Below are 24,917 nucleotides of genomic sequence, written 5' to 3'. Positions count from 1 at the left end.
AATAGGGTGCCTAGCTGAAAGGTGGTGCAAATTAAACATTCTTACATTGTTACCCACAGATACCTCCTAGCTGATCCAGAGTTGGCCCAAGTGGTTTATTCGTAAGTCTTTCTTCAAGGCGTTAGCAGAGGTTCCCTCAGGAGCATATTTCTCTGTAATTCACTTTTCCTTTCCAGGTTGTTGGCCAGACAATTGAAATCCAAAAACTGGCAGCACAGAGATGAAGTCTAAAGATCATTACAATTTTTTTAGCACTAAAGGATTTATTTCTGTTGTAGAATGACTTGCACGAAATTACTTATCTGTCAAGCAGCCAAAATTTTCTTTGTTTTAGATCAAATTTCTGGACTGTTGACCTGTTGGGAAAAGTGAAATAAACTATGTTTGAACAGCATTTTTAAAAAGTGAGCTACGGTCATTTTAAAAAACCTTCGAAGAAGACATCAAAAAATAAATAGACTGCATCTTGGGGAGAGAAGGGACACAGGGAATATTTTCCTGTTCTTTCAGCACCAGAAGAATTAATGTTGAATGGTAGAATCCAGGTAACCCAAGAACCTACCCAAAATGCACTTCCTCACCAACTCTTTAGTTCATGGGAAATTGGTTAGGAGTTGTGTTTGGTTTTGTTCTGGTTTTTTTTTCCCCATCAGAAAAACCTTATTTTCTCTATCTTGTATTTTAACAAGTTTACAGTTGTATGATTGTTGGACACAATCAGCAGACACAAATTTTATAATTTTTGTCCAAAATGGCTGTGTTCTGATGTTTACAGGGAAGATTTTTTTCTTATAATTTGTTAAATTTACCATAGTTGTGCTTTTTTAGGCCGAAATTTTCCAATTATATTATTTCCCTTCTACAGGTTTTATGTAGGCTAAAGCCTGATCTGTCTGCCTGCTAATTATCCAGCTTTTTCCCTCCTTTCTTTCACCCCTCAGCTGCCTATAAGCATTGCCTGCATCCCTCTGCCCATTCTTTTAGACAGTTTTTCTCATTTTAAGAGGATCAGTTTGTGGAATAAAAACTCTCTTCAGATTATTAAGAAAAACATTTTAAGTTCACCTAGGCACCTTAGCAATGGTAGGGCATGTGTTAGGAAACAGAAGTGCCTAAATGGAGAAAATAACTTCAGTGAGAAATACTTTTTTTATACTACTTTTTCTGTTTCGTGCTTCAGTGTTACTGGCTCAGGTGCTGAGAAATGTTGCATTTTCACCGCGCATTTAAAATGACTCAATTAAATGGATACTGTTCTCTCCTGACCCTGGGCTTAGATACCTCGCTCTCATTAGGAATTTCTTATCACTTAAGATCTTTTCTAACTGCTAGTTTCACTTGAACATCAGGATGTATTTTTCCCCTTTTCTATCTATTGCATCTACTGCTGCTCTTTGACTTCAGCTACAGTGCAGGTTTTAAACTCGAATGTAGTACCCTGAACTTTTTATGTCACCTGTTGTTTGGAGGTTATAGTAGCTACATAATCCTCTGTAAAAGAAGTTAATCCTCTTCATTGGAAAGCCAGTGATTATAAGCATTTCTAAATTTCCAGGTTAAACTTTGTCATTGGTAATCTGTAGCTGTTTTGTTGTTACTCTGTTAAGTATTTTGGAAGAGCTGGAACCCTGGGGCCGTGGTGAACAGTGTCCCCTAAGCTTTGGTTGTATAGCTGTTGTTAGGAGGTAAATATAGTTTGGGGATTTTTTTCTTTATTTTACTTTAAATCTCAGAGATTGTGTCTTTCTGTCTGCCCTGTTGACTGCTGAGTCAGGTTGAGTGGGACCTTCTTGACTTCTGAGGCCACAGTACTGAATGACTGTGGCCTCGGGATTGTGATTCACATTGGATGGTGATGCACTTCAAAGTCTTCTGCCAAGGGCAGGCTGTGTTTTTGCTGTTATCTTGGAATTGAACTCTTAAATTTCTGCTGCTTGGCTTTATCATCATACTACTTGTTTTCTTAGCACATTAGTAGTTTTCAAAGCTGTTTCCAGTTCTGTCTCCTGTGATTCCCTAACACATGGTGTGGAAGAAGGACTATTCAAGACATGGTTTAGCAACACAGGTCAGCATTGTGGGGGGGTTTTTTGATTAATTTCTCAGTCTCACAGCCAAAATGGTCTATTTTAAATAGAACAGGTGTCATTTTTTCCAATTAAAAAAAAAATTTGCATTCACTCCATACAGTTTGATGTCTTACTGTATTTTGGTCTGCCTTGCTTTTTTGCTTGATTAGACTTGTATTTTAGAGCTCTGTATGTTTCTTCACTGACAGCTTGTTCTGAGTTGCTTTATTGCCCGTTGACTTTATATATGCTTCGGTACCTCATAAAGTATAAACTGTAGTAAATAGAAAGTTTTACTGTTAATAGGAAGAGACCTTGATCAACGTGACAGTGACTTGCTAGCATTTACCTAACTACAAAATAGTTTGTTTTCTTGGAGGCAGAAATGTTAGCTTCATTACCTTACTTTTCTGGAGAATGAAAAAGTCCTTTCTGGTTGGTTCTGCAGTAAGAAAGTCTGGAGTTTCAGAAAGATAAGAGTGAAGAATGAAGTTGAGTGCATGGTTTGTTTGATTTGTTTTTGTGGTTTTATTTGGCGCTTTTTTTTTTCCCCAAATGAGACAAGAGAGTAGGTCACTTAAAAGAAGATGCACATGGATGCAGAGAGAAGATGCATCTTCATGTTGGTGAAAGAAAAATAGTTGTATGGACTTTTTTTTTTTTTTTTAGGAGACTGCTTAAGGATTTTAAAATCTGTATTTTTAGTAATTTTCTTTATCTGTTTTGCATTTTATATTGTAAAGCTTTCCTTTTATCTGCTGATACATGTGTATTCTAGAATGATGAGCTGTCATACTCGATTGTTATGAAGTGAAATTTTTAGAGCATCAACATAATGGGATAAGTGCATATTTAGGATATTCTAAGTTGAAATAAACAGCTACTTAATGACTGTAGGGATCGCACTGGAATGCTGTTAAACAGCAGTTTCTATACTTGGAATGGTTACCATGCTTGAAGTCCAGTGTTCATAACTTCAAAGATTGTTTGATACCTTTAAAGCAATTTTTATTTTTTTTTTTTAAAGGGGGAGGGGGGAAGCTGCTTTCTTGGCTGCTTTTCTGCCATTTGAAATGTGTACCTTCTTCCCCCCTGCCCCCACCCCCGCTTTTAGCTGGATATTAGTTAGATTTACTGATCTGAAGGATGCTACTGCCAGTGAACAGACTACATGGTGGTAATATTATCAGTGTTAATGTGAAGTGGCCTAAAAATATGTTGGACATAATTCTCATACCATGTGTGATACCATAAAATCTGAGTGCCTGCTAGGAGCGCATCAGGAAATTCGATTTACATTTGGGCTATTGTTGAACTGTCGTCTTCTCTTCAATAGATAGGTCTCCGTGTTGAAGTATTTTGCTTTGGCATTAAAAGCTATATGCATATAAGTCTGCTAAAGAAACCAGACCAAACCAGTATGCCTTTCACTTAAGTGAAAGGTGGTTTGTGCTGGCCTTGAATTCGGGAGAAGGGGGCCTCAATCTAATCTGGAGGGTTGTTCTAAGAAGAATCTGGCTTCTGCATAATGAACTTTATCTTCATTGTAGAAAGCTGACAATGTGTGAAGCTGTTGATCTTTCTTCATCTCGAAGCTGTAATTGATTGCCAGATAACAAGAGTCCATTCAGGGTAATAAGAGAGTCGAAGATAAAGATTGAGTCTTGGAGCTTGATTCCATACTTAGTGGAAAAGAAAAACATGCCTGATCTGTCAAGCCTTTATGTTTGGGTCTGCACTGCTGCTCTGTAGTCAAGCAGTGTTTGAGAGATCGTAGTACGTGCGTATCCCAAAAGATCCAGTTTCAGGAGGTGAAGACTTGCAGTTGCAACTCTCTGCTAAACTTTTTCTCCTAAAATGTCAATTTTACTGAGGTATGAGCAAGTATTTGGTTAAATATCTGGATCTTTTGCAAGTATTTGTATATTTGGAGGTGTGCGGCCTTGGGGTACAGGTGTAGTTGCACTTCATTATGTTCTGGTCACCGGTTCTGAAAAATTCAAACTACCGTGGAGAGTCATCTGATTCCTTATATCTCTGTTTTGCTAAGGTAGAATACAGTATAAATGATTATACCAAATGCCATGAAAAAGCTTATAAATTGCTTTTCTGAATTTATAGCTTTGACTTTTGACATAACCCATTGCTTAACAAATTCTCAGAGGAGTTTGGAGTTCTTTTCAACAGAGTTGTTGCAAAAAGTGTCCTTTTCAGGACAAGAAATCTGTATATTTTCTATTAGTTTTTCAAGAAGAGGCTGTATATGTTTCAGCCTCTTATGGAAAGATAAATTAATATGGAAGATACCACCACTCCACCAAAATACAACAGCTAGGTGGTGTTGGTAACTTTTTAAAAAAATTACTAGAAGAAGCATTCCAAAATCTGTAGTGGTTACAATAAATAAAGCGAAGTAGTTTTTTAGGGCTCTTCTGCGAGTTTTGTGTAATCTTCCAGGTGCTCTCTTTGGAAGATAGTTTGAATGGCAGCGGGTGGTAGCAATGCCAGTCTTTCATTCAGTGTCATTGTAAATACTGTAAGTACTTGTATAACATGATTGCGTGTCCTTTGAGTTAGTGAGTTGGCTTTCAGGGGTAGGAATGAAGTTAGTTCAAGTAAGAAGTTTGAGTATATTTTCAACAGTTCAATTATGTCCATCTTGTGGGTAGCAAGGTGTTCTGTGAGCAGGAGAATTTATATAACTATTTTTAAACACCATGCTTATTTTTTGTCCCTTACATGAAGTGCCTTAAAGCTTATGGTACCTTTAAAAGTAGGTTACTTGTGCTGAGAATTGAAGGATTCTACAGAACTGCGTGTTCTTGAAAAAACAGCTGTGTGTCTGGGAAGGAATGGTGTATTTTAAATTACAGCATGAATGAAGAAGGCAGTTTAATAGATTTGCTCTGTGTTGAAAGAAGGCTTGAATCCAGCTTTTCTGTCTTGTCCTTCAGATCACAAGGATGGCAGAGTGTACATGTTAATTCTGTGTTGCTTTTTTGTTCTGGATATTTAACAACAATAACAAAACCCAAACCAAAACCAAACTCCCAAACACAACAACAAAAAAACAATCCAGCAGAAATAATGAAGAGAATACAGTGCATCCATTAGCGTGTGTAGGCTCTAAAATCGATGAGCAGAAAACAAAATGAAGGATTGTATTTCATCTGTGCTGTGGACTACCCCTCTACCTGCTAAATTACTATTCTGACAGGTAAGGTAACCCAGGGGTGCTGATCAATTCTGTGCATTAGTATCTAGATATGGTACATGAGACCTGCGGTAGCAATTTACACTGCAGCACTTCGAATGAGCCTTAGGTATCCACAGTGATTATTGCTTTCCTATATTTCATAAGATAAACAATAGAGGGTATGGTAGTATGTTTCTGTAATATACACATAGTTTTGTAATTGCTAGGATTATGTCAGTAATGTTAAGTAAGCTCAGAACTTTTGTGGGCAGTGACTATCAAGTAGGCTAGTAAAGCAAAATATTGCTAGTTCTGCTTCATTACTTTGGTAAACTAAAGTTAGTTATTTCAGTGGCATACACTTAAACACTTTTATGAAGCAAAACTATTACTTAAAATTGCCTGACAAATCTGATGTGGTTAGCTTATGCTTTTTCAGAACAATATTATCCCATTAAGGTATAGATTACATATACACTAGCAAAGGTATGCTGTATGCATCTGCTTTTTTTTTTTTAATGAAAATATAAGAAGTATTTTTTGTGCATAGGAGAAGTGTACAATTTGGTTTTTACACTCTTGGAAGCAGTACACAAGCACATTTTAGGAAGCAAGAGTTTAAAGAGGATTCCTGATTGTTCTGCACTGTGCATACGTATAGTAAAACAGTCTTTACCCTGGAGAGCTTACAGTCTAAAATATGTAGAAATTGGAGGAATTTTTAATAGGCAAGTTCAGAAGCGTCATTACAACTGCTGATAATAAAGCCAGCTGCAGTTTCAGACTGGGTAATTCCCCTGCATTGCTGGAAAAGAGACCTCCAGCTCCGTATGTGGCTGCATTTGGGTAATCTCCCCCACCTCCAGAAGCAAAATACAGTATCCTCAACCTGCTGTTTGCAGTTTGATCCCCCCCCGAAGGCTCTGCCAACAACATATTTCCCAAATGTCTCCTTCCCAACCGTTTTCTCTTGGTGTGGTTTTCTTCCATCGGAGGAGGTCTGGGTACCGGGCTCTGTGGTAAAGGAGCACCGACTCCACACTTGCCATCATCTGCCTTCCCTCGGGAGCGAGGGCAATTTGAATTAGCCAAATAGCAGAGCCAGTGCTTTCTCTACCAGGAGGGTTAGCTGCATGGCCAGGAGTGGCCAAAATGTGTGGTACAAAAAGTTCCGTCTAGTGAGACACTCGAGAGTCATAGAAGAAAGTGTCTCGTGTCTTATTAATGGTGACAAAAACTATGCTGATGCCTTGATTGTCAGGGTGCTAAGCTGATGGGTAGAAGTTAATAGGAGCACTTAAACTTTGCAAACGGTAGTTTTTGTAAAAAGCACATTGCAAAAGCATTTTTTCATATTCATTTGAATATACATAGAGTTATCACTTGCAGTCCTTTCTGAACTGTTGTCCTGTGGGACTGAAAAACACAAACATGATAAATTGCGTCTTAGTTGAAAAAAATGAGACTATATCACTTTATATGGTACTTGAGGGATATGCTATTAAAATAGTGCATAAAGACTTTGGCATTAAATAACTTATTATTTAAAATAAAGCAACTGAAATGTTTCCAATTGAAGGTAAATTGAGTGTTGAAGTAGTTGAAAAGATAAAAAAAACAGAAGACTATTTGTCTAGATCATCTTTTAGACTCGTTCAACAGCCGTGATTTAAATACAAATTAGGAAGCTGCACATCATGATGCAGCCCACTCATGTAGGCAGAGCTCATCAGAAACTCCTTTTGTTCCTCCATTTCCTTCCACCTTACTTTCCCAGCCAATGCCAGCAGCACTGCTTCACCCCATTTAGCAGGGCTCTGTCCAAGGCACCACCTCTACAAGGGTCTCTCTTTACTCTTGGCTCCTTTCATATCGCTGATCCCGCTCCTTGCTTCTCTGCCCTTTGAACCCCCGTATAACCCTGCATTTCCTTGCGTGCATTGGGGACTATGATCTACCTTCTGATTTTCCTTTTCTTCCTATGATTCTTACATGTTTGTCTTGGACATTGATATGTTGATAGCCTAAACAATTGAAATAATATGGAAAACAGGGGGATTGCAGAATTGTGAGGTTTTATGCTGGAAAATATTTTGCTCCTGTCAGCTAGTTTTTAATCTATAATTAATTGCCTGGTTGGCATATTGCACACTGCAGGCTCCGCGTCTCTTGCACGCCTCTAACAGGTTCTAGTTTTCACCAGAATTGACATGGCTATTCTGAGACACAGAACTTTCCCCAAAATTTCTGGAATTCGTTGAGTGTATTTGTTATTAGATAACAGATGGTGAATCGTCGTCAAGCTGAGGGTATAAATCCTTACTTTGCATAGGCTAGTGGTATGTTTGGCTTGCTTGTAAAATATTCCACTGCAAATATTAGGGAATAAAATTCATTTGTTTATCTATTTTAGGAGCAATGGATGAGCTGCATAGCCTGGACCCAAGAAGACAAGAATTGTTAGAGGCAAGATTTACAGGAGTAGTAAGCGGAAGCACTGGGAGTACTGGAAGTTGCAGTGTTGGAGCTAAAGTAAGTGCTAAGAGCAGTCTTCAAGATCTGCCATCTTTGAAATACTGATTTATCTCACGCTGTCTCACTTGTATATTGCCTATGTGATTTACTTGCAAAAATATTGGGTTGGAAGAGACTCTCAGGAAAATCCTTGTTAGTCTGTTATTTTGCTTTGAAATAGGTTCAGGATAAACAATCCTATCTAAGACACATGGGCATTGAATTGTTCTTAAAGACACCAAAGAATGGGCTTATACAGACTCTTGTGGTTTTGCTTTAGTGCATGTGTGATCAGAGATGTAGAAGTTTTTCCCAGTATTTAGGTGGAGTTGTCCCTTCTGCAGATGGCCAGCTACTTACAGTTTGGCTTGAAATAGACACAGGGAGTCTGGTGTGATCTCTGTTTTTAAGATTAAACTTGTTTGAAGACTAATATATCTAGATTAACAAAGCCAAATTCTTTCAACTTTTCCAGACTTTTAAATCAATTTTGCCTAGTTTCATTGTAGACTTTCTGTAGTCTGTCCATTAGTATCTAAACCAGGATGCAAGACTTGAGGAAAAACCTTACGAACATTGAATAGCAGGGTTTGATTACCTTCCATAACTCATGTATTACCATTCAGTTGATATATCTGCAAAATAAATTTGCCTTTACTACAAATTCTGTTCAAGTTACTAGCTTCAAATTCCAAGACTAATTTCTGCAATACTGTTGCCTAGCCAGAGGTACTCCATTTTGTATTTGTGTATTTGAATGTTCTTCACCAAGAACAAGTACCTAATTAACTGATGTTAAAAAGATATAATAATACTAATTTTTAGGCACATTTTCCCCATGACCAAAGTACTTTTGAATTCTGTTTCCAAAGTGTTTGCAGTGCTCTCATATTTTAAGTATTTTACACAAACTTTGTTAGTATTTTTCACTTCCTATTACGCATTTTAATTTCCAATCTAGATTATAGAACCAAGTACTACCTGATAGCAGACATTAATGACATTTCTGGAGACATGTGGTGTATTAATGACTGTTAACAAACTATAAATAATTGAAATCAAGGCATAGTGACCTTTCATCATATCTTCTTAATTTATTGTTTTTAAGAGTGACATGAAGGTAACTGTCAAAAAGCTGTAAAAAAAGGTGACATATCACTCCTGTTACTACCACTGTAACGAAGTGAGTTAAATGGTCAGGGGAAGGAATCAGGTTGGATTGACATGGTGTGGTTGATACACTGTTGCTTTCTCTTTTTATTTAATTGCCTTCTCATTATGACTGCAAAAAAGTATACTTGCCATATCTTATGATTAAAATTAGAGTCCAACCCAGTAATTCTGGCCCACCTTTGTTTCTTTCTTCCTTGGGTTCTCTAGTACTACTTACTCCCCTAATTTATTAGCTCATTGTAATTGCTCATAATCCAAATGACTATTTGTCCATTTTCATGACTAGATCTGTATCTTCTTTTGACTTCATTTAACTTTTAGTTTATTTGTAAACCCTTCTATTGGTTTTTGTCCTGTGATTTATCCCATCATTGGTAAAATGGCAATTAAATCAGTTTTGTTTGTATTTCTTTTATTTCTGACCATTCAGTGTATTCAAGCAGATAATATGAAGTGTAGTAGCTCATCTGGGCTGTGTGGTTTTTTTGGTTTTTTTTTTCTTCAATATAATTTTTAGTTTTGGTGGGGGATGTTGAGAGAGGCTTATCTAATTTTTATTCAAAAAACTGACAAAACCTTTTTGATCTGATGTGCAGAGGTAACTGGAAAAATGTGATGTATAGATATGATCTCCATTGAGCTGTTTTAACTTTGAAAACAAAAATGAGAAAACTTCCTCTTTGTGTACATACCCAAACCCACGCATACCAAATTCTCATTTTCCTAACCTAGCAAGACAATATAGAGGTTGCACTGACTGGTTATTTTTTGAAACATTCTAGGTCATTATTCTTCTAGTAGTTAAACTGAGATGGACTCTTAGTTACTCGGACTACTATTCTGAAGGCCTACCCTTATCTACTGTTTTGCTGAAGAGTTTTGGAATTGTTGGGAGGGGGGGAGCCATCATCTTCAAGCTTTTTCAGTAAGCAAGGGTGGAAATACGAATATAGGTTACTGAGATTATTGTCTTAGCTGACTCCGATGATCAGATACTGAGACATCTCAAGAAAGAACTACATATAGGCATTTCTATGCTAGAGACTGCCAGGGTGGGGGGAACTCGTATGGAAATTTTGTTGTTTTAGTTAACATTTCTCCAGAAACTGCAATTTAGAGATGTTGTTATTTCAGTTCAAAGTATTTGTTCTGCCTTCCTATATGGAAGAGAATAATCCAGTGGTATAAGATTTTTTTCTTTTAATAAAAAGAAGTTCGACTGGTATTGGCATTTTTTGTTACATGAACATGGAACAGACGTTTTCAATAAAGTGTCCTTGTTGCCATTCTGTGTGCAAAAGATCTCTGAAAATCAGTCTCACAAAATTTCTGAATAAATATTGTAACTTGGGTCTATTTCACAGTTGTTATCTTTTTAGTTTGTTCCCCCCTAACAAGTCTAGAATTGTTACTTTTGGGGGAAATGGTTTGTTTTAAGAATGTAGAATAATATTGTCAATAAGTTGTAATTTTCTGTCACTGAATGGATTAAAAAAAAAATCTGCAATAGCCTAGTATCTATCTTGGAGAAAATTAAACCCTCTTTTTCTTTGAAAAATTAAAATTTTTAGTAGTCTGTTTCAGTAGTATTGGCTTTTTAAGCCCATTCTGTGCAATTATTTGGTAGCATTTTTCTTTGGATGTTTTGCTGTTCCCAAATACAACCAAAACGTTTTTGAATGTTCTAGGGTTTCACTTGGCTTAAAAGCAATTGAAATACAGAATTTACTGTGCCTTGTCAAAACATCCACCTGTCAAACTTCTTATCCTCCTTGCAAGTCACAAGTGCTCTATAGTTAATCAATGTTTCCTTGCAAGCATGAAATTTTATTACTGTCACTTGTTATAACAGTGGGTGATAATAGTGGATTAGCTGTTTTATAAATCTGTATATAATGTTTAATCTTTTATTTGTCTTGGTAGGCCTCAACAAATAACGAAAGTTCAAATCACAGTTTCGGAAGCTTGGGGTCTTTAAGTGATAAAGAATCAGAGGTAAGTATATGGAGCAGATTCATTACTACCTCAAAATTGTAATGCTAAAAAGTAATAATTTTATATTCCACTTTGATGTCTTATTTTCTATAGAAGCTTTTAAAGTAAAATGCAAAATACATAGCTAGATAGGAAAAAGCATACACTACTGAAAGATACCATCTCTTGGAGGAGGAGACATGACTTCATTACAGTTTCTTTGGATTTTTGGTCATGAAACCAGCTGCTTCTGCTTCTTTATTATCTATGTAGTCATGCTGTGAGGACACATACAGCTTTTGGAGATGAAAATGCTTAAACAGTTTGCTGTCGTTTGTTTAATAAGAAATAAGGTTTTCATCAGCACAGATGAACTTTGACTAGTCTCTGGCTGCATCTTTTAAAATATTCTAGAAACTAGTTTGCTGTGTTTTCTTTAAAAATATGGATTTACTCCAAGGTCAGAGAGTAGCCATCATCTGCATTTGTAAAAGCTGCCGTTTTCATTGTGTGTTTTCTTACCTAGAATCACTTCATAATCCAAAAAAGGATTCATACTCTTATTAGGTTTTAATGTGCAGAGTCCAGACTTCCCTGGAGTAGAAGATTTTCCTATTAGTGACCAGCACTGATGTAGTTGCACTAATGCAGCTCTTACAATTTACCTATTTTGAGGTTGCTGAGTCCCTCTGACAGTTTTGCTGGTGTACAGACTGCATTGCTAAGATTATACCCATTGTAAGCAAGAGCATATTTCTAGCCCAGGCTAGACCTGTATTTGAGTATGTGTCATGCTGGAGGGAGAGTTGTTTGGAAGGTGCTTTTGACATTATTTTCATACGTTATAGCTTTATTGTGGGGCCTAATTGTTTGTTCACTCAGTCACTAGGAGACACTCATGTTTGCTTTTATACTGGGCTGACCAGCAAGTGAATTTAGTTGGTTCCCAAGACCAATACCTTATAAATAAGTGTTCTGTATATGTGATTTCATATTTTTCTCTTTGAAAAAGGCTCTGCTATGTTTTTTTTTCCCCTTGCCTTTCCCAGCTGGATTTTCCTTTCAATTCTATATAGACTATTTTCTTAACCAGAAGAGTCTGTCTGCCTGTTGGTTTTCTTCATGGCTTTTCCTAGAAATACTTTGGGCAGTGTTGCAGTGATGCAGCTGTGATGTAGGTGTGGGAATGGAAGTGTGCTGCAGTAGCCTGAAGGTTACGGTGCATCACTGCAATTCCGTGATAGAAAAACGTGCCTGTGAGTAGTAGAGTGATCTCAGAACACTGACTATATGTGTAATAACTTTTTGGTGTAGAAAAATGTTATTTTACAGTTGGATACATGAGATACAAGGTTGTAAGGCTGGCATGTAAGTTTGGAAGTTCAACCTATATCTTCAGTCTTTGCACAGTGTTTTAACCTCAAGCCATGCTTCTGAGTGGGGATAATTTATTATTTTTTAAAAAATAATAATTCTAAAATTTGGATTATAAAATAGAAATAGGTTATTTTTTTTCTGAAAAGTCCCTGCACATATCTCCAGTGCTCCAATGCATAGTGTTCCAGGTTTCTCCTGTTTTTTTCTGAAAGATGAGTCTTAATGACATTGAATAATGAAATATGATTTCTTGACCCATTTTCAGAAGATGTCAGTTTTATTCACTGAAATTATAATTGTAATACCAAATATGTTAATAAGTTTTTAGAATTTTGTTCTTAAAATAACATCTGATTACTTACATGCTGTAATTCTATAAAAAGTACACTTTAATTCTTAATATTTCAAACAGGTTGTGGGATTTTTTGTGGGTTTTCTTTAATGGTGTGACATTGAAGGTTGCATAATAATAAGGAATTCCTCTTTTGGATGGTAGTGTAGAAATTTAAAGACTTACTCATGTGGGAAGCAGTGCTATCATTTGATGTTGAGAGAGAACTGTTGTATTACAGTAGATTTTGGGATGGGAAAAAAAGTAGAAATGCAAATCTCAGAATCATTGAAATTAATTTCTATCAAGAATATCAGTTTCTGATCAAATTGTGATGGTACATTCATGTCATCATTCTGTGCTTTCATCACTAAGTGGTACATTAAAAAAAACCAAGTCTTTCACACTTAGTTTTAAAAACAAGGCAGGCTTCCTACACACACACACTTTTTGTTTTTCTCGTGTGAATTTATTTTTTACTTTTTACACATGGGACTGCAGAAAATGCAGCTATTAGAACTGTAGTCTTCTAGAATTTTGTTTCAATCTGATGGATATATGAAGAGGGGCAACTTACCTGAATAAGAGTTTCAACTGAGATACTTCACAGAGGTCAACTTTGTTCTGCAAAATAACTTGAAACCAGGCTTTATTCTGTATTCAGTTGAATGTTGTGAGCGGTAAACATTAGCTGGATGCTTGGTCTTACTATCCAGACATGCATACCAGTTTCTTTTTAAATGTGTACATTATTTTTATGTTATTAAATGCTCTGTTGCTGTGGTACATAGGTCTTAATTTGAGTGTGTATTAGCTACTTGTAGTTAAGATAAATCCTAAACTGGCTACCTCAGGTTGTGAACAAGTGCTTCTGATAGTCTTCCAATATGTTAGTCTTCCCCACTGTTCCTCATTAAAGTAGATTACTCCTCCTTGTTTTGGTCACAAATACATTCTTTTATTTATGGCTAGTATTTTCTAGTCTCTGTAGATAATGAATTATTTAAAGGAGGACAGCTTTGTCTGTGGCTTGATTTGTCCAGTTTGATTAGTTTTTAAATGTTTTGCTCTGCTTGCTTGTAGCTGTTCAGTTGTTGCAGTTCCCAGTAATACAGAACCCTCATTATAATGTAACTTCAGAAGTAACTGAGAGTTTGATCTAATTGGAATTTATAATGCATTGCAGAGATAAACAGCACTGTTGTATTTGTTTGTTGTAGTTGTAAAGCTTTGGGGGGAGGGTAGGATTTAGAATAAAATAATTGTGGAAAACTATCAACTCATTCATTATGCATATGAGCAATATTAACAACTAAAAAATCATAACTAGTAAGCATACTGGAGATTTAAGTGTTGGGAGAGAAAAAATAAAGACTTTCATTTTATTACACATTACATTAATTTTTTTTTTCATCTACAAAAATAATTTCTTGAATTACGCTGTTGCCAGTTCTACAATAATGGTAGAAAACATTTAACTATACATAAAATATTTAAAAATACTTATCTGAGGTTTTTTTTGGTTTTTTTTTTTAAGGAGATAAGCTAGTTGAGAATTGGTACTTAGAAATGCTAAGTATTTATTTTATAAATAAGGGTGTGAAAAGCCAAGATTCTAAACTACAAATGTGAAGAGAAGACTCAGGGGAAGCACATTAAAATTGAGGGCTAAGCTAGGATCAAGATTGTGATGTATGAGGCTCTGCTAATATGCCAAGCTGTGGGTAACTTTAACAGCTCTACAGTTTAAGTTTGGATAGCTTCAAAACTATTTCATCTTCCTTATGAAATAGTGGGATTTTAATCTAAATTTTAGCTACATGTAAATCCTTCTGAAGTGACTAAAAGCAACTACAGTCTTCATTTATCAGGAGGATACTCCTCAGCCCATTAGTCTTCAGTTTCTTGTAAGTCATACGATTCCATTCATTAGAAAGGATTTTGGAGAACATTTTCTATTGACTGATGTACACTGTACATTGCCATGTGAACATTGTGCTTAGAAAAGGTGAACATGACCTTGTTGGGTAACCTCATTAATAACCTCATTAGTGTGCTAATACTTTTAGTTTGGAAGGTTAAATTAAACACTGAAAGAAGTCAGAAGAGCTTAAGGAAATAGACGTTTATGAATTATTTGGGTTTCAGTTTGAAAACTATAAATCTCTTTAAATATCTGGATTTTAAGTACAAGATCATCAGTCACTGCAGTTGGAAACTAATTTTGGTGGGGGAAATCTTAAATGTTTTGTCATTACTTAGCTCTTAAACCACTTTTTTCCTGGATATGATAGGTAAAACTGACTAATTGGAATGATAACTGCAAAAGTGAAAGCTGAAGAATAAGAATAACATGAAAATGCTTGGTTAAATATTCTCAATTTAGTTCTGTGGAAAGATTTCTTAATGTTACCTATTTACCTGGCAGTAATTGCAAATTATTAAAGTAATACTTCTAAGCTATGCTTTTAGAATCATATAGTCTTAAGATAACTTCATTTCCAGGAGTCTGTGTTGCACTGTGTGCTAGCGTACAGTAGCACTATAAAAGGTGCAGATTTTCCTTGGAAGAGTTTATTTAAAATAAAATGTAGGTAGTTTGAACTTCATTTGTAGCCTGATAATACAAGTTAGAACTGCAAAACTTCCAAAGGTGTTTTAGTGACACTACCCACAGAGCTAAAACTTCTGAAGTATATGTGGTATAAATAGGAAAACCTTTCTTGTCCTGACTGTTCTTTTATAGACTGATTTTCTGATTTTCTATGGATCGCAGGTAACTTAAAGTGGTTTTTAGCCAAAATAAATATTCTAGGATATTTGTAGTAAATTTATATTTGAAGATGTCCACGTGAAGATTTTGGAACTGAAACATACTTCAGATGCTTTTAGTGATGGGTTGAAATCTGAATTTTGATGTCATTTGCTGTATTGAGAAAGAACACTTTGAGCACAAAGTGATAAATACAGTGAAATGATAAAATGAATATATATAAAAAATGAAGCATCTTATCACTGATCTCAAATTTAGTCTGAGATATTAGGGATCATTGATTTTTTTGATTGTAGAACAGAATTCATGTAATGGCTTCTGTTGCTTTCTTCAGTTACTGGCATGAGGCTGCTTGGAGGCTGAATACACACACAGCTGCAGTATCATTTCCTTGAACCAAAGCAGCTTGTAGAATTTAACTTACACTGGGGAGACTAACTGTTTTGAATCCTCAGATGAAGCGACAGCAAATACAATTTAGAGATGCTACCGATCATAGCCTTTCTTATTGTCTGTGTTGTACATGCTGATTGTAGTTTCTAGGCAACTATGTATAATATTTCTGGAATAAATTTTTAACAGATCTGTATTTTTTCACTTAATAACTGATGTTATTTTACTTTCTTGAGATACAAATATAATGGGGAGGGGACGATGACACTTTCCAAGTGGATAGACGCTCTAAATTTGAATAACTGCTCTTTTTTTTTTTTTTTTTTAATCCTAAGCAGATTCTAGAAATCTACAGTTTATATTAATTTGAAGATGACTTCTGCGCTTCCAAAAATGAGTAACATTATTGGTTTCCTGTTGAATCACTAGAACTTTGTGTTTATACTGTGTCAATGTCTAGAAAACACCATCAAGAATCAGCTTATTTCACTAAGTATTAAGCTTTAAAACACCCACAACTATAATCTGAAGATCTTGGTAAACTGTAGCCATAAGTGAAACCAAATTGGGTGTTCATAAACCCCAGAATGGATGAAAAAGTGTTACTGCTTAAAAGTTAATATGTAGAATTGCCTTTTTGGAAATTATTTAAGAATTATTTCTCACTTTCTTAAATTTATCTTTTCTAGCTTGTATTTATCTGTTTGACCAAGGATCGTATTACCTGCTTTAACTAGGATCTGAAATTGCATCCCTGCTGAATTGTGAAATCATGTTTTATGAATGAGGATTTAAATTTATTTCACAATAATATAGCAATAATATAAATAAGCAGAGATGCTGTTGGATCATGATCTTTTTTCTTTTCTTTGTAGACTCCAGAGAAGAAACAGTCTGAACCTTCCAGAGGAAGAAAAAGAAAAGCAGACACTCAGAGTGAAAGCAGCCAAGGTAAACTAAAATGTAAATGAATTAGATAGTTATTGCATGTATTTAATCAAATTATAATGCACAAAGTTTTGACTGTTCGCCTTAGAAATTCTGTATTTTTGCTTGCATTAGATGGGTGTTGGGTTTTGGATAATAAATTACTTATTGTCCCCTCCTCATTTGTCACTGGAAGTGACAAGTAAAATCTGAACTGGGCTGGTAATTGCCCGTAAGAGTCGTGTGCTGTTGCATGTGTAACTTGCAGCTATGATAAAACTTTGTGTACTTTTTAAGAATTGTCACAGTTCTTATCCAAAATACCCTTCTGGTTTGTATTCCTTTTCAGTCGGCAAGGGGGAAAAGAGATTACAGATTATAATATCTGATTACTTGTTTGTCAGGTATATCTAAAAATTGAATTTTATTCTTCCTTTTCTATGGATTATTGTACAGTGTAGTTGTCTAGAGGAATGGGGACATCAGGATGAGACCCGATTTTGAATTTAATATCTACAAAGCATAGTTTTTGTCGTTCCTCTCTTTAATGTGACTTTTGAGGGAGGAATGGTGGAGAAATTCTTAAAAAGGGGAGAGGAGACATCTGTATTAGCTTTTTTTTTTTTTTCACTAACTGAGCTAGGAAATGTCACTTCAAATATGTATCGATGGGCTCCATATCTGCAAGCCTTCATGATGCAACATGCTATTAGTAGAATTATGTAGTTTCACTGAAATTAATTTCCTTGTAAGTGTTGCTTCATAGAGATCGGCTTTGTTCAAAGAACTTGAATGAAATTTCCTATCTCCATTGTTCTAGTAGCCTGTCCTCCCTGCGACCAATGAGAGTTGAAATTAGAGATGATAGAAATTACAGGAACTTCTTGTCATAGACAACATGATTATCATGTCTTATAATTACTATTTTACTGTCAGCAGCAGTAAAACCGAATAGAATATTCTGCAATATTCTCAGGGAACTGGCCTAGGAAACAGCAGCATATTGGAGTGGTACAGTACAGTACAGTTGAAGCAGAGCAAATACTGCTATTGTATTGAACAAAGGAACAAGAGATCCATCTCTTGCATATTACATACCTAGGATATTGACTTTGTAATGTGCAAAATAATCCATAAATGTTGAAGAAAAGTATTGTTCAGAACATGGAGGTAATTGGAAAGTGGGATAAAATCATTGTAAATCTATTCGTAATTGGCTGTGCCAAAATAATTTGATGTATTTCTTCAGAGCAGAGTTCTGTAACATGACATAGAATAGATTTTTCTATTCTGCAAAGGAATGCAGTCTGACTCATTTATCTGGATGAAAGCAAATTTTAATTTGATAAAGTGATATATGAGATTTAAGCATGAAGAGAGAAACTACTAGCAGAATGATAGGGTAGGTAAAGAACTGGCTAGAGGGCAGTAGCAGTGATATGTACACTAAATGGGTAACTACCGGAGAGGTTAGCTGTGTGCTGTTCTAGGTCTTTGAATTATTTTACTTAAATATTTCTGTTAAAAGTCTTGACACAAAAAGGGCTGCCACATGGTTCTGTTTCTTCATGGTATTTCTTGGTGACACAAAGTCATGCAGCAGTGCTGATACAGAGGCATCTTGGACTAGAAAGAATTCTTCAGGGCTGAAGCAATAGAAAAGCTTGAAAATCTTCGCTAAAAAGTACAAAATTACATTCTTGAACCTATGAGTAATGCTGTCCTGATTTATCGCGAAACTTTGCGATAAATATATATAGATAGTTTTTTCTGTAAAGAAAAAAACCTTTGAAAAATGGTCCGTTTTCAAGGGATCTCCTGACAGGTAGTCTGACCTGTACTGGAGACAAATACAGTCTTAAGATTCATCAGTCATCTTAGGGCTGAATAGAAGAAAGCATTTATGTCATTGGGTAAGGCATTGGTGCAATCTCTGGAATGGCACATATGGGTCAGGTCCTCACATTGAGGAAAGATTAATTCACATTGGTGCTCCTGAAGTCTCAATACTGATTAAGATAAAAGAAATTCTACTCTCTCATTATGCTCTATTTATCTCCCTAGTTATCCCTGTGAGTTAGCTGATTCATAATCAGGTTGGGATGGGTGGAAATACTTGTCATCCTCCATGCCCACACTGTTATTGGCACTTAGGGAAATCCTTGGGCTGAACATTTAGGCACTATAACTTACTTGGAGCATGTAATGTTAATAGACTTGGTTAATTTGATATTTTGGAAGTGGGTGAACTTTGAGATAGTGCTTGAAAAGGGGAGGGTCTTACAGTTAGTTAAAGGTTTGATCTGTAGGATGAGTGCTGAGTTTCCTGTATCTGGAGGAGGTCTGGACTTACTGCCGAGTCTGCATTAATCTGGTTTAGGAATTGAAGTGTGACTTAATTTCCGATTTCTCAATGAATGGAATATGCAAATCTCTTGTGACCAATCCCTTAATTATCTACATAGGGAGATCACATATTAGCACATTAAAGAAAACCAGTTAATAAGTGGTCAGACTTTGCTATAATTACTGTATAGGTAAAAATGTAAGACACATCTGTAAGTAATTTATTTAATCAATTCTAATGTATTCATGTATTTGTTTCAGGAAAGAATATTGGGGGACGTGGTCACAAGATTAGTGACTACTTTGAGGTAAGGTTTTTGTGTGTTTGTAAAATTTACTTTAGCTTTAAAATTTAGGGTTTTTTTTAAAAAAACATTCTTGTAATGGGCAGGCCTCTTGAGAGGTTACTTTTCTTTTCTTTGTGTAAGTTTATGAGTACTAAACCTTGAAGTAGAGATGCAGTGGTCTCTTGGTGCAGCCTGAGCTAAAATACAAAAACCATTTTCTTTCACACTTCAAATGACCAAAGGCTACCCTAATGAAAGCAATACAATCTGATTTACAAATTCTGTGTACAGGTGAGCTGTATCATTCAGTAGATGTATCATGTATTCTGATAAGAGATTGACTAATTGGAGGGCCATATCTTCCCTACAGTACCAAGGTGGAAATGGCTCTAGTCCAGTGCGAGGCGTACCTCCTGCAATCCGATCTCCTCAGAATTCACATTCCGCTCCTTCTTCTGTAAGTTTGTGAACTTCATAACTGCTGGAGATACTTTGCATAGTCTAAAAGTAGCGTAACTGAAAAGGATCTATATTCAAGGGAAGAGTTTTCAAAGGAACGAATCCTGGGAAGGAGTTCATTCTTTCAACAGGAAAAAAAAAAGGATCAAGTTAAGTTAAATATTAAAATTGAAATTTTCTCTTAGTGCTGGGACTTTTTTTTTTTCTAAAACATCATTTTTAAATACAAAGTAATTATGTAAAACGTTGAATAAATGTTAAAATATTTTAATGACGTCTATTCACAAGCCTCACACAAAAAAGGGGAGGATTTCTGTTACTTATGAGGAAACTGAGCCCATAACTTGGGACTTTAAAAGCTCAGGTTTTAATAAGTTGTAAATTTTTAAATAATTGACTCCTAATTTGCCCGTATCCTTTTAAAATTCTCTTTGTTGTTCATGCTAATTAATTTTTTTCCTCCTCATATGCACAATTTCAGTGTTACGCATACCCACATTTGATTATAAATGGCCAAACAGATTCTGCCAGTTACAGAAAAGATTTGTTTACTCTGCTGGTAGACGTCAGTTTTTATTCCATGTACTTTCAACATCAGGCCTCCTCTTATTCTTACTAACAGTATAGAGTGTAATACAGTGTGGAATTCGGCTTGAGTTTTCAAGTTTCATTCACAAAAACTACTGAGTTTTGGGAAGTTTTGTTAATAGGATTTGTGGTCTGATCTGCTCTAGCTTCCCCTTTCTGGTTCGCCCATGGGAAATACCCACTCCAAAAATAACTCACATTACTTTTGAGTTGTGAAAGCTTAGAATCAGGAAAATAAGTTTGTGTAAGACTGACATCACCTTATGTCACTCTTGTATTGTCTTAAATCTTCCAGTCTGTTTCCCAAAAGCGACAATCGTCGTTTTCTCAGATAATATATTGCATCCTTTCTAGACCGCAAGTGATATATAGCAGCATAGTGATAGCTCTCAGTGCAATGCTCCAAGTAGTATCTTCTGTAATAAAGATACCTTATTTTTCTATTCTATATGATTTTCCTGCCAAGAGTTGTAAACAAGGCTGTGTTCGTAATTGAATATTAGAGTTGTATCTAAAATCCCTTGTTTTCATGCCTTCCAGGTTCGACAGAATAGTCCTTCTCCTACTTCATTAGCTTTCGGGGACCACCCTATCACGCAACCAAAGCAGTTATCTTTTAAAATTACTCAGGTAACTATTTTTTGAGTAGAGCTATCCTATATCACTTCAGACTATAGAAAAAGCCGGTATGTTTCTTTCTTTGTCTTTCAGCTTCTAAACTGTTAAAGGCTTTCAAAAGCTTTGCTTTCACAGTCCACCAAAGCATTTTTCTGTTGAGCAGCTCATAATTTAAATCTCTCTGATTAGTTTTGTGTTCTGCACTTGCTCTGCTTCCAATATTGCACTTCATGAATAGTTAGATGACCATGTCATTGGTAGGCTTTTGCTCAAGATTTTAGCTGTTGTGTGATCTTAGAAGTAGAGGCTGCTTTCAGGCAGTGTTTGAAGTGACAGCTGCTGTTGTCATGTTGCATTTAAAATATGACATTGAAGAAGAAAAATGAGATGGTAATCAAAACGATGAAGATACAGTTTTGTCATGACTTTTGAAAGCTGAAAGCAACTGTTTCACCCTGTCTGCCATTTCTGACACGGTCTGTTCTGTCTTTCACAAGGTAGTCAGAACAAGACTACTTCACCTGTTGACCAAATACAGAGAATTTAAATGTAAACTGACATTTACATTCTTGCCCTGTTTCATATGCTTTTTTGTGAACAATAACTTTTCAGTTAGTGATTAAATCTTCTAACACTGTTAGTGGTTTGTCCCGACTGTTCACAGTTGTCCTCATGAAGAGGGAAAGCAGTTTTGAATAAGTATTTTCCATGTCACTTTCAAAACACATGAAATAAGATGTGCTGTTTTTGTTGAATGTTTTCAAGTAGTTTATTTCTCTATGTAACAAACATGAGAAAATAATGCTGTAATTGTTAAAGGAAAGGATAAATATTTCAAAATGTTCTTTTTAGACTGATCTCACAATGCTGAAATTAGCTGCACTAGAAAGTAATAAAAATCAAGACTTGGAAAAGAAAGAAGGTCGTATAGATGACTTACTCAGGGTAAGTGTTAGACATGGGGTAAAGATACGTGTTCAGAACAACAGGCAGTGAATCTGAGGCAAATATTTTAAATCTTTGAATAATCCTTGTTTTAAAAATTACCCTGGAGAGGTGAAATGAGTTTTTAATTTTTGTGATTTTTTTTTTTTCACTGAAATTCCAAGAAGCCTGCAAAATGAAATGCATAAGGTTTTTTATCTGCTTCTGTGCTACGGGTTGTCAGTGATGAAATATGTTTATAGACTTTCTGAAGGTACAAAGAAAGCGGATGTTGTTTCGCAGGCAGTTGATTAATTCCTTAAGTTCCTAATACAATTTCATGTAACAGGTGGGTTTTCTGTTGTTCTAATTGTGAATAGCAGTTATCAGTGGGACAACTGTTGGCAGTTTCAGCATGGAGACGATTGTGACAGAAACTATTACAGGCAGTAAATAACTACTTTTAATAAGAAACCTATGCTATGCTATACTGCGCTCTAAGACCTGTTTTCAGAAAAAAAATCTTAATGCTTGTATTCCGGAAAGAAGTGTTGGAGAGGTGATATATAGAAATATGAAACAAAAAAACAATTCACAAGTCATAGTCTGTTTAGTGTTTATATGTGGACAAGTACAGTCATAAATTATAAGATTGTACATGTAGACTGTTCTAGCACATGTTCAACAGTATGGGACAGACAAACCTAACCCTCTTTTTTTTTTTTTTTTAATTAATTTAATTTTAGATAAAATAATATTGCTGGGGTTTTTTTTAAGGTAATAAATGTAATTGGAAGGTAGGGAACTTGTTAAACTTCCTACTTGGATAACTGAAACTTTTATCTTTGCGAATTTTTTGTTTCCTTTAAATTAAAAATGTTAGGATTTCACATGACTTCAGCAATCAGATATAAAGGATCTGGAGCTAAAATTAAACTCTCAGTTTAACACTGGAGGACTGGAAAAGTCAGTACAATGCTTTTATATGTTGTTTATATGCTGAATGCTCTGTAATACAGAATGCAGTTCAGTGTAAAGGAAATATAAGAGGAAGCAAGGAATCCCTCTACAGGTTGGGATAGATCTGTGAAATTAGATGTTTGCCTATATATATCTGTTTATTCATGTTCCTTAGTTTAGTCATGTGAAAGTAGATACCTTTATTTTTCTGTGACAGCTGATAAAAAAAATAGTGTTTCAATATATCTTTTCATATTTTGTGTATATTTATTAGGCTAACTGTGATCTTAGAAGACAAATAGATGAACAACAAAAGCTACTTGAAAAATATAAAGAAAGGTTAAACAAATGTATTTCAATGAGCAAGAAGCTTCTAATTGAAAAGGTAAGTTTACTACCTTTAAAATCTTGGTGATGAAAACTATGAGAGTGCTGTAGAACTCCATTATGATTCCCTCATTTTCACTTTACCTTTTTCACATTGTCTCTGGGACTGAAACTTCATATGTGTGGTCTCTATTTGGCAGTAAGTGGTTTTTATAAGCCTGAACAGGCAAAATAAAATATTGAGCCTTTTTCAGATTGTGGAAAATGTGCCTTTTTTTAATTTAAGGGGATTTTTCCCCATCATGAGTAATTCAGATATGGCAAAGCACAAAAGATAAGAATTTAGGATGTGGCCAATATTCTGGAAAAACTTTAAGGTTACAGTGAATGAAAAAATTTCTGAATACAAGCTGTTGTGGAGAGGAGACAGATGAAATATCTTTGTGAGACACTTAAGTAGCTGAGATAATTTCTGATGTAAAATTATAAAATGCTATGTTAACTCAATTAATGGAAACAGGGAAATGAAGGTGACCATCTACCATCATACTACTGTGAAAGAAATAATTATTTCAAATTTAATGCCAATTATATTTAAACTAGCAGCAATTCTTAAAGGACCTCTTCTTTAAAAATGAAAAACATCTTCTTTAAACAAAAAGTGGATAGAAAACCAGCTTATTACAAATTAGGATATGAAAAAGTTTACCTTAAACGGCCAAGTCTGTTCCCTAACACTAGCTGTTAGATGCTGCTGTCAGATACAAGGGCACAGACTGATCCATCAGAGGATTAGGGAGAGTTTCCTTGCTAGCATGCCATAAATAAATTATTGCAGTCCTTTTTAAGTTCCAGCACGAGGGGAATGCAGGGAAAAGATGCATCAGATCTGGTCAGCATGATGGTAGATGGACATCTTCAGACTGAGAATATCACATAGGCCATTTTTCATGAAAGGCCATGCAGGCCTCCTCTTCAGTCTAGAAGTCTGCACAAAGATTCTTAATTCTGTCAACAACTTCCCCCCCCCGCCCCCCTTGTGTATGTGATTTTGGGCCGTAGACGTTTCTTAAGAAGCAAGCATTTGTAACAATTAGAGAAGTTTCTGTCCACCAGTGGTGTTCACAGTGCTCTCTCTTGTGCTGAAGCAGACTAGGCAGACTCAGTCATTTATCATATCCCAATGCTTGTGGTAGTAGCGAGTGGTTCTGAGAAGGGCATCTGCTTCTGTTACTGCAGTTGAATATCTGATAGCAGTTAAGTCTACCTGCAGTGCATTCCCACATAGAGATTCCTGAGCTCAGTCAGTTTGGTACAAGTAGTAACATAGATGCTGTGTCAAGGGAGTTTCCAGGTTAAGTATGGTAGCTGCACTCTTTCTGATATCTAAGCAGGGTCATTTAGTATAGTAGACATGTACAGACCTAATCTTAATTGTATGCCTCTATGATGCTGATACTTGTATCAGTTTTGCTGTACTTATTTTGTTAATTAATGAAGAACAGTGAACTTTATAGGAAAAATGGGTCAAACTCTTTTTTTTTTTTGGTGCACAAATTGCCATTAGTACCAGTTCTGACAAATGCAGATGTTTGAGTTCTGCAGAAATTAGAATAAAGAGAGTAAAGTAATAAAAGATATTTTCATCTACTCTCTTTTATCCCTCCCTTAGAAAGTTGTT

At 35.5% G+C, this 24,917-nt stretch overlaps 1 protein-coding gene across 1 annotated transcript in view; it reads left to right on the top strand.

Moving 5' to 3' along the window:
* Nucleotides 1-24,917, top strand: part of TLK1 (tousled like kinase 1) — a gene marked incomplete at both ends in the record, with an annotated part of 67,229 nt that overhangs the window by 18,177 nt on the left and 24,135 nt on the right. Inside the window, 8 exons of the mRNA XM_082001746.1 lie at nucleotides 7,679-7,797; nucleotides 10,876-10,947; nucleotides 16,676-16,751; nucleotides 19,335-19,381; nucleotides 19,731-19,817; nucleotides 20,948-21,037; nucleotides 21,878-21,970; nucleotides 23,184-23,294. Of these exons, the coding sequence (XP_081857872.1) occupies nucleotides 7,679-7,797; nucleotides 10,876-10,947; nucleotides 16,676-16,751; nucleotides 19,335-19,381; nucleotides 19,731-19,817; nucleotides 20,948-21,037; nucleotides 21,878-21,970; nucleotides 23,184-23,294 (695 nt within the window). The remainder of the gene's footprint in view (nucleotides 1-7,678; nucleotides 7,798-10,875; nucleotides 10,948-16,675; nucleotides 16,752-19,334; nucleotides 19,382-19,730; nucleotides 19,818-20,947; nucleotides 21,038-21,877; nucleotides 21,971-23,183; nucleotides 23,295-24,917) is intronic.

This window comes from Phaethon aethereus, assembly GCF_964289735.1.
Source record: "Phaethon aethereus genome assembly, chromosome: 6".
Lineage (NCBI taxonomy): Eukaryota > Metazoa > Chordata > Aves > Phaethontiformes > Phaethontidae > Phaethon > Phaethon aethereus.
The sequence above is the reverse complement of the archived record's forward strand: the minus strand, read 5'-3'. Positions and strand labels throughout refer to the sequence as shown.